The sequence below is a fragment of the Neofelis nebulosa genome, chromosome 13, assembly GCF_028018385.1.
Source record: "Neofelis nebulosa isolate mNeoNeb1 chromosome 13, mNeoNeb1.pri, whole genome shotgun sequence".
Lineage (NCBI taxonomy): Eukaryota > Metazoa > Chordata > Mammalia > Carnivora > Felidae > Neofelis > Neofelis nebulosa.
In genome coordinates this window covers 2,548,185-2,563,931 of record NC_080794.1, presented here as the reverse complement: position 1 = coordinate 2,563,931, position 15,747 = coordinate 2,548,185, and the positions used below count along the sequence as shown (strand labels likewise).

The following is a 15,747-nucleotide window of genomic DNA, read 5'->3' as shown; positions in this document are numbered from 1 at the left end:
TAAGTATTACCTGACTAACTTAATCTCAAGTCTGAAGATCTGAAAGTGACAAACATCACCCTCCAGAGAGGCAGAGCCTCTTCCGGCCAGCCTGGATGCCTGATGCCAAGGGCCCGCTCATTTGGTGCAGAGTGAGATGTCTCTGCGTTGATTGTATCATGAGGGGTAGAAGAAGAGGTTGTTTTTTAACCAGCAATACTCACTTTCTGAATACCTTCTTCATTTACACACACTTTTGAGAAAATTTGTTTAAATATTTTGCTCAGCACAAAGGCAAAAAAACGGATGGCTCCCAGACGCAGTTTGTGGCTCATTTCATCCAAGATCTCACAAACTTCCTCTCGGAGGACATCGACGGATTGAAGGGATTCCTTGGAAAGCTAGAAGGAAAAGGAAAAGGAAAAGCAGGGAGACGTTTCTGAAGGAAAGAAGCCAGAACTGTATTCCCTCAAGCCAGTATGACTAGTTCCAAATGGACCAATACTATATAGCTCAAAAATGCTACGCTCTCTTCTTCATTTAAATTGACATAATTTATTTTCCAATATAACCACAGTAGATAAATGATCCTATTTAGATAACCTCACAGACTAGAAATTCAAAGAGAATCGTCTTTCAAGGATAGTATTTTAGACTAAAGAAAACCTCTCACCTTTCATTTGATTTGTTAATAAGCTTACAACCAAATTCTCTAAAATAAGTTGTTGCCCATGTATTAGTGTCCTAGAATACATATTTAGCAATTTCTTTCCCTAGAATGTTGCAGCACTCCATCTGCTTGCTCAATGCTATTACAGGGTAATATACAAGGTAAAAATACCAGATTATATCACAATAACCGTTTAAACTATTCAGATATAGAGGTCACTGGGACAAAACTCTCCCAAGTATCAAAGGGTAACTAGTGAAATCAATGACCTCACAATGGAACTCTCTTTATTCATATGGCACACCACATCTTCTTGTAAAGAGAACAAATATGGGCGTGTGCTAGGCCTGGAGATGAACAAGTCCGTTTCTGTCCTTAAGGAATCCTAATCTGACTCTTTTTACTTCCCCCTAAACAAGCATGTTGGAAACAAGTGTGGAGTCTATGTGATAAATAATAATTATCCTTTGCAGAGGAGAATGTTCTGCTTTAGGATGAGGTCCAGAAGATCAGAGGGTAGAATGCTGGAGTCCCAGCTTCCTAAATTACATGTTTTTTTAAAAAACAATGAGGTGAAATTAATATAGCATAAAATGAGCCATTTCAAAATAAACAGTTCAGTGGCATTTGGTACCTTCACAAATGGACAATTATCCTCTACCTAGCTCCATATTTTATCTTTTTCAGGGAAATGGAGGAATCAGTGGATTAGTGGTAAGGATGGATTTCAGGAAACAAGCCTAGGAAAGGGAGTACATTTGAAGAACTATCAAAATAGTTGAGGCCAGAGACAGAAAAGGCCCAAACAAAGGTAATAAAAGGTGCTGAAGAGAAGGCGAAGGGCAGAGAGACGCTCAGTTCTTTTGGGCAACAGAATGGATGGTGGGGCGGTCCTGAGATGGGGGAGACAGACCAAGGGTAGAAGGCTGTGTGGTGCAGGGGTTGAGAAGGCGGGGATACTGATTCTGAGGGGTTTGTGAGACATACAAATTAGATGACCTTCAGGGAACAGGACAGTCAGAGATAAAAGTGTGAACCCTGATAATCTAGCCAAGGCTAGAGATCCTGTCTGGACATCACCAGACTACAGGTGAAAATGGAAATGAAGACAATGGACAAAATGGATCAGGGAGGCTGCAGGGATAAAGGAGGCTGAGGGTCTGACCTTGAGAAACACTTGCCTGGTGGATGGAAGAAACTGTAAAGAGATTAACAAGGGAGATATTCAGAGAACTACACCGGGTTGCACCATAAACATCAAGAGAGGTCCTGCAGGAGACTGCCCAACAAAAACTGACACAGTTAAGATACAGCGAAGACTAAAACAGCCCCTGGGATCGGGTCCCTTGGAGATCCACAATGACCTTTACTGGATGAGGTGCATGGCCTGCTAAAAGTGGGGCGTGAATGGGGAAGGACAGACTATACCTTTGAGGAGCTGAGCCGAGAAGGGAAAGAGAGACCGCGCATCAGAAAGAATACGTGGCCGAGAGGGCCCTCCCCCAGCCAGGAAGCACTTATGCCAGCCGGACCGGTAGAGAAGGCTGAAGAGTAGGAAGGACATGACCCCCGGGGTTCTGAAAGAATTACACACCTGAGGCATTCAGGGGAGCAGACCGGTCGATTCAGAAGGAATGCCTTCTCCAAAACTGGACGAAAGCACGGAAGCAGAGAATGACCTGATCCCTTATTCTGTGAACCTGGGCTTCTCATTTGCTCAACAGGTATGTCTGTCCTTCCAGCACCCTCCTCCTGGAAACCTCAGATGAGGTTAAAAGATGAGCAATGGCTCTGTAAGTCCTTGTCCGGGTGCTGTCCCTCTTCAGTCTGCTCTCCGCACCACAAACCTGAGTGGTCCCTTAGATGCAGCAGTAATCTCATCTTTCCTCGGCTAAAAGCCCTTTGATGGCAGCTCTTGCATTCCTGTGAGCCAAAGACAGCCTGAGTTGGAGAAGCGGCAGCAGAGATGGAAAGAAACAGACAAGAGCTATCAAGGGGAGCATAGCAGCCGCTCCTAGTGACTGACTAGGATGAAGGCAAAGCAGGAAGCTGAAGACGGCATCCAGATTTGCGGTTTGAGCAGCAGGCACATGGCAGGGTTGTTCTTGGAGTACAGAAAACGGGGAGGCGGGTGTGCGTGGTACAGTGGTAGGGGTGGGAGGGTAAGAGAGTTTGATTCAGACATCCTGAATTTGAGAGGTGTTTGGATTTTCCAAGTAGGGATTCCAACAGACATCAAAATACGCGTCTCAAAAGAGATCTGGACTGAAGCAACAGAGAGTAATTATTATTTATCACATACTGTTGTTTATAACATATTACTAACATAACAACGTAAGTATAAGGAAGATACTTATGATTCTGGCAATAAATAAAACTGCTCAGAGAGTGAGTTACAAGAAGAAGTTGAGGAACAGCAGCATTTAAAGACACAAGCGAAGGAAAAGAAGCACATCAACGGAGGAAATCAAGAAGATTTGGTGGGAGGGGGGATGCCTGGCCGACTCAGTTAGTGGTGCATGTGTTTTGTTTTGTTTTGTTTTAGTTTATTTATTTTTGAGGGAGTGAGTGAGCCAGTGTGAGTGGAGCAGCGAGAGAGGGGGGAAAGAATCCCAAGCAGGTTCTGCACCGTCAGCACAGAGCCTGATGTGGGGCTCCATCTCACGAACCATGAGATCATGACCTGAGCCGAAATCAAGAGTTGAACGCCTAACTGACTGAGCCTCCCAGGCGCCCTGGATCACGGGATTCTTGATCTTGGGGCTGTGAGTTTGGGTCCCATGCTGGGTGTAGAGAGAACCTAAAAACTTCTAAAAAAAAAAAAAAAAAAAAGAGGGAGAGTGTGCCAAAGGCTGCGAAGGATTTCAACAAGGTTGATTTTAGCCATAAGGAAGGAAGTCATTATTTGCAATCCTGGAGAGATGAATTACAGCGGGTTGGAAACCAGATTCCAGTGAGCTGGAGCTGCGTATACACAAAGGGTGAGAAAGTACAGAAAACAGCCAGCTGCTTCTAAGAGTAGAACACAACAGGGAAAGGAAGTGCTGAGTCATAAGGGGGAACAAATGTGCTCAAAGGCTGATTTAAGCTGGAAGACAATTAAGCATGTTCAGTGAGGATGTAAAGCAGTAAAGAACAGTAAGAAGTTAAAGACATTTGGGAGGACGATCGAGCAAACAAAGTCCCGGAGGAGGAGGGAGCAAGTGAAGTTCAGAGCAAAGGAGTAGGGGAGGGACTGAACTTCCAACAGGAGAAAGGGTTCCCTGTCCCCTCTGAACAGGAAGGAAGAGGAGAGTTATGGGTATCAGATGCAGGTCAATTAGTAGCTTGATCAGAGAAAGTTGAGAGTGGTCATATAATGGTTTACATTTTTTTGTGAAGCAAGAAGAAAAATCTCATGTTGAGGGTAAGGGCGGGGGAGATGGGAGGCTCAGAAAGAATGGGACGGACACTGACGCTGTCATTTTGGAGAATGGAAGAGACTTCACTGGGGAAACAAAGAATTCCTGGGTAACGAGAATTACAGAGGGCCCAGTTGGGTTACATAATCTTGAGTTATAACAATTCCAATCTACTTACATTATGGGATTTTTTTCTCAGTAGCACAGCCAAGTTTGAGAAACACTGGCTTGGGTCAGTCACGCTTGATCTGGCTATGCACTAGAATTATTTGGGGAGCTTTTATTAACTTTTTTAATGTTTGTTTATTGACAAAGAGACCGACCATGAGCAGGGGAGGGGCAGAGAGATGTAGACACAGAATCTAAAGCAAGCTCCAGGCTCTGAGCTGTCAGCACAGAGCCTGACACGGGGCTGGAACTCATAAGCCGTGAGATTATGACCCGAGCTGAAGTTGGATGCTTAACCAATTGAGCCACCTAGGCACTCCTACTTGGGAAGCTTTTAAAAAGAAGATGAAAAAGAAGAAGAAGAAGAAGAAAGAGATGCCTGGGTCCTATTCCAGAGTCATTAAATCAGAATCTCTGTGGACAGTACCAAAGCATATTTTTTTTATTCATTCATTCAAGAAATATTTATTGAATGTGTACTATGTGCTAGGCACTAGGAATACAGCAAAAAAAAAAAAAGTCATTAAGGGAGATAAAATTTTTGCCTTCATGGAGTGTATATACTGGTGGATAATAGCAGTTAACTTTCTGTAAAAGTTCTATCAAAGAGCCAGTATTGAGAACCACTGTCTTTGGCTTCTAATTGACGAGGAAACTTCATGCCACTGATGGAATAGGACCAATCAGAGAAGACTAATTGTTTCTTCAAGACAGATCATGACAGAGAGATGAAAACAAAAGGATTAGGAGCACAGGTCATACATCCAAATCAGAAGAAAACAGCAGAGATAAAGAGCTTTTCTGAAGCCATACATCTGACTAAATTCCGCTTAAAAGTCAAAGAAGCAAAGATCTCTCCAGGTTCACCTCAAGGCACAAGAGCACTTGGGCAACAGAACAGGGAGGGCCGGCTGCCAGGAAGTTGTAGTCCTGCCCACTGAATGCCTCTATCCTGCTGCCTTCAAATCACACGTCCAAGACAGAACTTAGTGTTTCTCCCCAGTCCATTCCTTCTCCTGGGCTCCCTATCGCAATGAATGGTGCTCTCATTTCTAAGTCTTTCTTGCCCTTCCCTTCATTCAATAAGGTCTACTCCACCCCTTAAATTTCTTAAATCTGTCCAACTCGTTTCTACGACCACTTACTGGTCTAGGCAAGTGTGATCCCACAAAGGGAGTATTGCAAAAGCATCATAACCAGACTTCCCCTCTCCGTCTGGAGCAGAACGGTGCTTCTAAAACATAAACCGATCAGGCCACAGTCCAACCTGAAACCTTTCAATGACTTTGCACTGTATGTAGGGTAAAATTGAATTCCTTTGGATGGTTTATAAAACCCTTCACCATGTGGCCGCTGCTTCCCTCTCCAGTCCCAATTCTTACCACTACTCCTTCTGTGCCCTCTTCGGTCTGGTCGGACCTGCTTCTAGTACTGTGGGTACACATGCTCTCTAGTCTTTATTATTTTTTTTTTTTATTATTTTTTTTTTCAACGTTTTTTATTTATTTTTGGGACAGAGAGAGACAGAGCATGAACGGGGAAGGGGCAGAGAGAGAGGGAGACACACAGAATTGGAAACAGGCTCCAGGCTCCGAGCCATCAGCCCAGAGCCTGACGCGGGGCTCGAACTCACAGACCGCAAGATCGTGACCTGGCTGAAGTCGGACGCTTAACCGACTGCGCCACCCAGGCGCCCCTCTAGTCTTTAAAATAAGCCGGTGGTTCCCAAACTTTGCTATACTTTGGAGTTGACTGGGCTTCTCTAAAAACTACTACTAGAATGTCTGGTTCCCTCCCTCTACGTTCTGATTTAATTCATATGGGGGTGAGATCTATGCACAGGGATTCCTGAAAGCTTCTCCAGCAATTTTCATGTGCAGTGAAATTTGAAAACCACGGGGAAAATGTTATCTGCTCTGCTAGGAACATTTCTTCACCCACTTCACCTGGACAACCCCTAATCGTCTTTTAGGTAGGCATCATTAAAAAAAAAAAAAAATCGATTTTCTTTCTTTTTTTTTTTTTTTAATTTAAATTCAAGTGAGTTAACATACAGTGTAGTCTTGCCTTCAGGAGTAGAACCCAGTGATTCATCTCTTACATAGGACACCCAGTGCTCATCCTGAAAAGTACCCTCCTTAATGCCCATCACCCATTTAACCCATCCCCCCACCCACCTCCCCTCCAGCAACACTCAGTTTGTTCTCTGTATTTATGAGTCTCATACGGTTTGCCTCCCTGTTTTTATCTTACTTTTCCTTCCCTTCCCCTATGCTCATCTGTTGAGTTTCTCAAATTCCACAGATATGTGAAATCATGAGATATTTGTCTTTCTCTAAGTGACTTACTTCACTTAGCACAATACCCTCTAGTTCCATCCACGTTGTTGCAAATGGCAAGATTTCATTTTTTTCATCACCGAGTAGTATTCCATTGTGTGTGTATGTGTGTGTGTGTACACACACATACACACACACACACACACATATACACCACATCTTCTTTATCCATTCATCAGTCTATGGACAAAAAAAAAAAAAAATTGCTTTCCCAACTCCCTACACAAATTATTTGCCTTATAAGTAATTAGTGCCCCTGCATACTGGGCTCCCATCAGCATGTCTTATATCAGATTTCATTGTCAATTCAATGGATTATACAACTGTTGTCATTCCCTATCAGACTACAGTTGACCCTTGGACAACGTGGGGGCTGGGTGCCAACCCCCCATGCGGTTGAAAATCCATGCATAACTTTTGATTCCCCAAAATCTTAACTAATAGCCTACTATTGACTGGAAGCTTTACCGATAACATGAACAGTTGATTTACACGTATTTTCCATGTTATATGTATTATATACTATATTCTCACAATAAGCTACAGAATATATTTTTAAGAAAATCATAAGAAAAAAATCATAAGGAAAATACATTTACAGTACTGTACTGTATTTATTAAAAAAAAAAAAAATCCACTCTAAGTGGACCCGTACAGTTCAAACCTATGTTGTTCCTTGTTGGCTGTGGTTGAAGAGGGAATCACTTACCTGTTTAATGACATAATGAACCTCTTCAGAATTGAGAACACTGTATTTAATATCACTTGGCTTGCAAGGAGTAATCCCCTTATAGACAAGAGGTGTGTAGCATTTCATTGCAAACTTCAAGTCACTGACATGCCTCCTCTCCTCTAAAATATCTTCAAATTCATCCCATTTTTTGAGCTCCTTCTGTGGGTAAGGAAAATGAAAGAAAGTAACGTACATACTGTAAAATAAATTAGGGCAGATTAGGGACTACACTGGTAAGGTTTCATCTTTGCCAACATTTTTATTCAAGGACACATGAACAAGAGCAGAGTGCACTGATAAAAGGTTCTCCTATACTAAAAAAAAAAAAAGGAAATATAATGACAGTTAGGGGTCAATAAATTGATATTGAATTATCACAATATTTTATTATGTCTGTTTGCTATCTTTGTAAAGCCAGTACCCTTTTGGAAAAGTCAACAAAGATAGTAAAGATGAGAGACTAAGCTCTAGAATAATCTGACCAATTTTATAATCAATTTTATCTGGTCAATTTTATCAATCACATTGATAAATATGTCTTGCCTGCCTCTTCTCCTTAGGATTCACAATTAAATCAAAGCATACAATAGAAATTCAAAATTATGTCAAATCAAACTATATGGGTGCCAATCCACTTAAGGCACCCCATATGTCCTCCAACTTCTTCAAATACTTTTTTCCTCTGGTGACTGAAGGGCGGAAGTTTGAACTTTACCCTCTTGGAGAAGTGCTGTTGGGGCGGCAGGGATGCCCAGGTCATGGCTCCTGTCACTTCCATCTACAGGCTGTGATGAGACGCAAAGAGCCACCTGCCTTCTCCCTCGCTACCATGCGTGTTGCTGACACAAAGGGTGTCCTCTATCCGGGGTTGGGCAGATCCTAGGAACTTCTATTTATCTTTCCTGCATTAACCTGTGTGAGTAGCGGTCAACTTACTGGGGAGAAAAAAATGCTTAGAGATTCTGGGGCACTTAAATAGCAATTCAGATTCTAGTAAAATGTATTATTATTATTATTTTTTAAGAATTGTTTTGACCAGGGAATTAAAAAATTTTTAAATTAGTTTTGAGAGAGCATGTGTATGTGAGCACACGTGTACAAGCGGGGGAGGGGCAGAAGGGGGAGAGGGGGAAGGGGAGGGGGAGATGGAGAGAGAGAGAGAGTGAGCGAGCATGTATCCCAAGCAGGCTCCATGCTCAGCAAAGAGCCTGATGCAGTGCTTGATCCTGTGACTCTGGGATTATGACCTGAGCCAAAATCAAGAGACACTCAACTGAATGAGCCATGCAGGTGCCCTTAATAAAATGTTTTAAAGCCAAAAATAAATAAATAAATAAATAAATAAATCTGGAAGTTACAGTAAAGCTCAAAGAAGAAAATTTAAATCACCTGTTGTCCAATGACCCAGGGACCATTCTAGTGAATGGTTTTTTTCTGGGCATATACACACATTCCCACCTGACACACATACATTTTGATTTGTCACTTGAGTTTTTCATTTCCTGTATAAACTTCCTTGTCCTTTCAGTTTCTTCCACCATATTATTTTTACTAATGGAACTTTTAATTATTTTCCATTCGTTGCTATTAAAAAATACAACACACATTATTATTTCTTTCTAATTTAATCATTAAACCCTGACCTCCTTCTAGTCTTCATCTTCCCAGACCTCCCTATGGCCTGACACCATTCTTAAGGGCTCCCTCCTTTCCCCACTTCCAACCATCCTGAAATTTTCCTATTTTTTTTTTTTTTTAACATTTATTCATTTTCGAGAGGGAGAGAGAGAGAGACAGAGCATGAGTGGGGGAGGGGCAGACAGAGAGGGACACACAGGATCTGAGGCAGGCTCCAGGCTCCGAGCTGTCAGCACAGAGCCCGACGCGGGGCTTGAGCTCACAAACCTTGAGATCATGACCTGAGCCAAAGTCGGTCGCTCAACCAACTGAGCCACCCAGGCGCCCCTTTACTTTGGTTTTTAATTCATGACTCTTGTCACAGCAGAAGATCCACCTCATTTCTCTAATCCAGTGATTTCTCAACCTTGGGGGAAAATTTCAACCAAAATGAAAATGTTTCTTCTTTCCTCCCATTTCCCTTAATGTTAACAAATCCAACAGTCCTGTCTCAACCCACTGTACTGCTCATCTGGCTTTAGATACTAATTGTACATGTGGTCGAACCTCCTGCTTGGTTCTCTTCTCCCACGGGAGCTCCTGATACACACATCTAGTTGCAAACACTTCACATTTGGCCCTCCTAAGGTTTATTTATTTTTAAGAGACAGAGAGAGACAGATCATGAGCAGGGGAGGGGCAGAGAGAGAGGGAGACTTAGAATCCAAAGCAGGCTCCAGGCTCTGAGCCGTCAGCACAGAGTCTGACACGGGGTTCGAATCCCTGAACTGTCAGATCATGACCTGAGCCCCAGTCGGATGCTTAACTGATTGAGCCACCCAGGCGCCCCGACATTTGGCCTTTCTAAAACTGAACTCATTTCTCCTCTGCACAATCCTACAACCTGCTTATTTTCTGGAGTTTTACACCAGAAATCTCAACAACCACCATGCCATCTATGTCCCTTTGCATTATTCTAGACCCCTCCTCCCTCACCCTTGTGTGCAATCCATCTGATCCTGTTAAGGTGGCCTTTAAGAACATAGCACATCTACTCCTCAACCACAGGTCCAGCCTGTGCGCTTTATCACAGCAGCCTCCTCACTGGTCTCCTTGACCCTTTGACTCTACCCTCCATGCTGCCATGTGCTCTTTTCAAAACACAATTCTGACCCAGTTGTCCCCTGCCTAAAAGACTTAAGTGACTCGCCACCTCCTTTAGAGTAAGACCTAAGCCATTTCTGATGTCATACAAGCACCCCTATGAGCTGGTCTGTCCTTCCTTCTCCAGACTCATTGGCCACCATGCTAAGGTCTACTCAATAGCAAATGATTTGCATTTCCCCAACACAGTTCATTGTTGACATGCTTCTGGGTCTTTGCACATGCTCATCTCTGTGTCTGGAAGGCCTTTTTGTTCCTCTGTCATCCTTGCTCAGGCATCACTCTTGTGAGAAAACTCTCCTTGAGTTGCTCAGAGGGACTTACTCTGCCTTCCCCATCAGACGTCTTTACCCAGTACCTCCACCTATGATGGAATGTACCCATAATACTGCAATCGTTTGCATGTCGTCACCCCAAAATGCAAGTATCCTGAAGACAAAACACATGCCCTCTTTGTATTTCCCAACATCCAGCTGTGTTTGGAATAGAGCACAACTGAATGACTACATGTTGAAGTAGCAGAAAAAAATATAGAATATTAAACTGAGAACACGACTAGGCATAATGAGAATACAAACAAAAGGGCACTTAAGAGGAGTTTCAACATCAAAAGGGTAGCATGTAAAACATGTGAAATATGCAAACACGAACATTGTTATGCCCACATATATAAAGAATAGATGAGGGAAAAATCTTCTAATGCTGGGATTCTACCGTAAAACTCTGTCCTTGTAACATATCATACGCTTGCTTGTAAGGTTCAAGAACCTTCTCAAATCTCCCATTTCTCATCAGTAAAAGAATATACAGTTTATGTATAGACTCAGACTGGGTACAATGTAACAAATTGTCATTATAGATTATATAATTTTAGGGATGAAAGGGGATTTAGAGACTTCCTACTTAGTGGTCCTGGGAGTGGGAAGAGAAAAGGATTGGAATCAGCTAGGGAGACAAAGATCTTCTCTCTCTCTCTCTCTCTCTGTATACACACACACACACACACACACACACACACACACACGTAAGGCATTTATGTTTATAAACATTTTTATATTACATATGAATATACAAAATACTTATAAATAAGTATACATATATAGACAGGGAGAGAGATGGAGGAGGGAGGGAGACCCTTCTGCGCTGTTCACCTGAAAACACTTAGCCATCAACCTCAGCCTCTGTTTACCTCTGTGTACCATTTCCTGACTCTCCCCCCTCAACCTAGACTGAACTGACCATCTTCTCCTTTGACTCTTAACTGAGCCTTTCCTGACAGCATCTAAAATACTTCATTAAACCCAGATTGGTATCTCCCCTGCAAGACTGTAAACTTCTTGTCTGCGTAGGTAGTGTGTCTTATACGTTTTTGTATTCCCAGTTCCTAGTAGAAATTCATTGTAGAATGAAAAATTACTGAATGAAGACACTTCCTGAGCCCTGTTGCTGCTGGCTCCCCAATATTCACAGGCTAAAGCTCAAAGTGCTCCCAATCTGGTCCTGACCCAATGGCTAATCCAGTGATTTAACCCAGGCTGCACATGAAAATAACCTGGGCACTTAAAAAATATACTGATGCCCAGGACCCCCTAGAGATTCTTGATTAATTTAGTCTGTGAATGGTACCTGGGCATCAGAATTATTTTTAAAAGTACTCCAAGTGATTCCTACATGCAGCTAGGGTTGAGTGTTAACTACTCATTTGTTGGCCTTCCCTATACATGATGGAGAAGTATTTACTACCATAAGATAAATGTATTTGCACAGCTCCTCATCTAGAGGCACGATACAAAGAGGAGCCCAAGTAAGATTCCAGTTATTTCCCCCCATTGTTTTTCTATCTTAATTTTTACAGCAGCCCCTTCTTATTTGTAGCTAAACAAGCTTCTCCTTGTACCTCCCTTTCAACTGCTCTGGAGGATCCATTCATTCAACAGATAGTTAGGGAGAGCCCACGACATACCAGGCACTGTTCTACAGGCTGAGAATAAAATATGAACAAGGCAGACAAAGAACATGTAGGAAAGGAGCTTACGCTGCCTTACGAAAGACAGGCAACAAATAAGATCACTTAGGCATACTCCCAGTGGCACGCTGGTGAATGTTTAACCACGGGAGAGCCCTGGCAGATTTCGAGCTACCAACACGACTTCCGTGGGCGGAGAGCTGGGGAGGGATGTGCAGTAGCCACTATTACATAGCATCTCTACCTTACAGTCTGATGGACATAAATAACCTCAAAAGCGTGGGTAACAGTAAAATTTAGTAAAATAATTAGGAAGTGCTGAGCTTGGGGTATTTATTACTTTCGTTTTTAACAGAATTTATTTAACTGTAAATTTACAAAAGTCAATCTTTAATTTTTCATAACGGTTGTATGTCAACAACGGGCTCTACAAACGTCATGAGAAATTAACACACAGCTTTGAGAGTCAGTACAAGACTAATGTTAACACGGCATTGGAAAAGGGAATATAAAGAAAATAAAATACAGTAACTAACAAGGAAGGACTGGAGAGCTACTTTAGATTGAATGCTTGGGTTGAGGCCTCTCTGGGAGGTGATATTTGAACTGGGACCTCAAATGGGACAGGGGAAGCGATGAAAATTTCTGGGAAAACAGCATGCCACACAGAGGGAACTGTAAGCACGCTTGAGGGGAGAGCCTGCTTACTGTCAGAGAAACAAAGGCCAGTGTAGCTAAAGCCCAGTGAGCAACATTAGTAGAATCAGAGAGGTAGCAATGGTGTAGTCTTGCAGGACATTGTAAGGAGTCCAGATTTTTCCTTCAGACTTTAGCAGGAAGCCATAGTTTGGGTTCTGGGTACACCAGGAAGTATCTATCCCCAGTCTTCTTTTCATCCCGTGCTCTCACGAAAAGGTTTCGAGCAGACCTACGGCTTCAGCTACAATTTGCTTGCTGATGTCTGACAAATCCGTATCTTTAGGCTAGACCTGCCTCTTTTCCTCTGGTACCATGTTTCTAACTCTGTCTGGAGTCTCCCAAACACCTGTGAGGTATGGGGTCCATAACGTAGTAATCCACGACTTAAAAATCATTCATTCTACCACTCGCATCTGGAACTGAACACACCTGAAACTGACACAACCTGTTCCTCTCCCCAGATTTCCTATCGGCAGCGTCCGCCCAGTTGCCACATCACAGAAACCTCCTTTTCTTCAGCCACCGCATTCAACTATCCTAATCAACTCAAACTAACCAATTTACCCTTCTCCCTAAGCTCACTGCCATTGCCTCAGGCTTTTATGACTTCTCTGGATGACGGCGATCGTGTTTGGTTGCTCCCCAGGTTTAGGGCGTCAGATTCCTTCCCCTATCAGATTCTCCTTCTACGTCTCTACTTAAGTGAAGGTTATCCACACAAATAACCACTCTAGAAACCCAGTCTCCTTAGACTTCCAAAAATATAAATCCGATCATCCTTAAAGGTTCCCTTAGAAAGCTTTTATTCTTAAGGGTGCGTAAATATGATATATAAAATCCCTCTAGGAACTATCTTCTGCCCACTTCCTCAGTTTTATTTCCCACGTCTCCTTTATTCTACCCTTACCTAACTACTAGGTTCTCCCAAACATGCAAGAGAGTGGCTTTCTTACATGGGTGCCTACCATGGGTGTCTTCCTCTCCTTCATCTCCCATTCACACCTCAAAAACTCAGCTCACATGTCGCCTTCTCTTAAAAGTCTCCTCTGAGTCCCCAAACAGGTCAGGTGCTCCTTCTCATTCCTGCCACAACGTGCTGTGGATGACTTGACCTTTGCCCTTACCTCACTTAATTGTAACTGCAACTGTTTATTTTCATAACTTCAACTCCATGGAGGCAAAGGCTGGGTCTTTAACTTCCATATCCTGGGTGTTGAAAATAATGACTAGGACGCTGTAAGTAACCAGTGCTGTAATGTTTGTTGCAATCAGGAGTATCTTACATATCTCTAAGTACTACTCTCACATTAGAGTATTGCACAAGAACAGTGTGGCTGAGGAAATAAGGACAGCCTGAAACAGTAAGAAAAAGTTCAGGTTATCCTAAGAGTAAAGCCTATGCAGTTACAAGGATAGTGAGGGCTTCTGTCCAGCTTCAGAGGTAGAAAAAGCTCACGTACAATCGCCTTAATTTTTCATGTGAAAAAGCCAACCAAAGTGTTATCATTAAAGAACCAGCAGTAAATGGGGAAGTAAAAAAAAACCCAACTCTTTCCTTTATATGCATGTGCAAAATTGTAGTCAATTCACAAGCCAGTTTAGGGCTGAAAAAGCTACCTATGGTGAGTCAGGATCTACACAGCAACCCGGTTCCCTGTATGCCTGGTCTGGAACAGCAGAGTCAGAAAATGAGGTCAAAATAGTTCCCCCACAGAGCTGTGGGGTGAGGTCAACAACTAGAGAGGTTAAAGTAATAACTCTCACAGAAGTGGGCAGGTGACAGCAATTATAAGCCCAGAGCTCTCCACATGGAGGGAGAAGTTTCCCCATGTTCCAAAGAATGCTGGTGTCCCAATCTGAAGGTAGCCCTGTATCTACCTTCTCTTTTGAAACTGAGTTTTTGGTTTATCTCATTGTTTTGTCTTTTCCCTGTTACGACCTTCCTACACACATTAACATTAAATTTAAGACAGAAACTGGCACTAACCTCCATGACATAGTAACATGCTTTTTAAAATGCATTCTTTCATTGCCTTGTAAAGTACGTAAAAATTAATTTCGTGGTTAAAAACAAAAAAATTAGCTGCCCCAGAATTGTGCAATCCTGAGAACTACAAAGCGTTCACCTCATAATTTCTTCATATAAATGGTGAGCGACCGACATTCTGTTGGCAAAAAAGATCAGTTAAAATCGGGAGAGGGAGAGAGGGTTGGGGGTTAGAAGGCAAGTTGGGAGAGGCCGGGCGGCATTAGCTTCCTTCCGCAAAAGGTACGGATGGAAGACAAAAAACGCAGTAAAATTTTCCAGAAGTTCCCAATCTTTCTATTTGAAAAACTTTTATGTCTTATCACAAACTCTGTGTCCCCATACGAGCCAAATACTTTTCTCCCAGGAACATCACGGCAGCAAAAGGGCGGGGTGGGGAGCCACACGCTGACATATTAGGCCAGGTCAGAATCGCAGGTTTCTCCGGTTCCACCTACAGGCAGCCCCTCGCTGGAGGCAGAGAGATCCCTTTCTCACGCCTCATTCCTGCGTCAGGGGCTCTCTGAAGGCCCCCCGCCTGGTGGAGGCAAAGAGAGAGGAACCAGAGGAACCGTCGCCCATAGAAACTTCTAAAAGCTTACACACATTCACACACACAGCGATACACCGTTGCCTTGGAAACCAAGTCAACCACCTCACCCCTCCTCGGCGGCCCCGGCACCCACTCTTTTGGGCCAGGGGTCCTGGCCCGCAGGAGGCCGGGACCGGCAGGGTGGGGTCCTCTCTTGCGGCCCCGCCCCGGGCCTCGTTCCCCGGGGCGCCTACCGAGTAGAGGAGCACGACAGCGCCGGGACTGGCGGAGCCGACGGAGAAGCTAGAGTTAGATGAGCTGGAAGAATCCATGATGCGGCTGCCGTCCGGGCGGGGCCTGAAATTCTTTGCTAAGCGGTCGTAGTGATGCTGCTGGGGGCGGTTCTTCCGCGCTGAGCGGCCCGACCTCGCCTAGGGCGGCGGCACCCTCTGC

At 43.5% G+C, this 15,747-nt stretch overlaps 1 protein-coding gene across 2 annotated transcripts in view; it reads right to left on the bottom strand.

The window, feature by feature from the left end:
- Window positions 1–15,682, bottom strand: part of GNPAT (glyceronephosphate O-acyltransferase) — a 33,262-nt gene extending 17,580 nt beyond the window's left edge. Inside the window, exons 1-4 of one of the 2 annotated variants that reach the window (XM_058696134.1) lie at window positions 15,549–15,664; window positions 14,724–15,300; window positions 7,267–7,449; window positions 204–380 (exon numbers count right to left, since the gene is read on the bottom strand). In XM_058696134.1, coding sequence (XP_058552117.1) covers window positions 204–380; window positions 7,267–7,449; window positions 14,724–14,729 — 366 coding nt within the window. In that variant the 5' untranslated portion in view covers window positions 14,730–15,300; window positions 15,549–15,664. Of the gene's footprint in view, window positions 1–203; window positions 381–7,266; window positions 7,450–14,723; window positions 15,301–15,548 lie in introns of both variants that reach the window. The other variant, XM_058696133.1, reaches the window with a different exon arrangement.
- Between the last annotated feature and the right edge of the window lie 65 nt (window positions 15,683–15,747).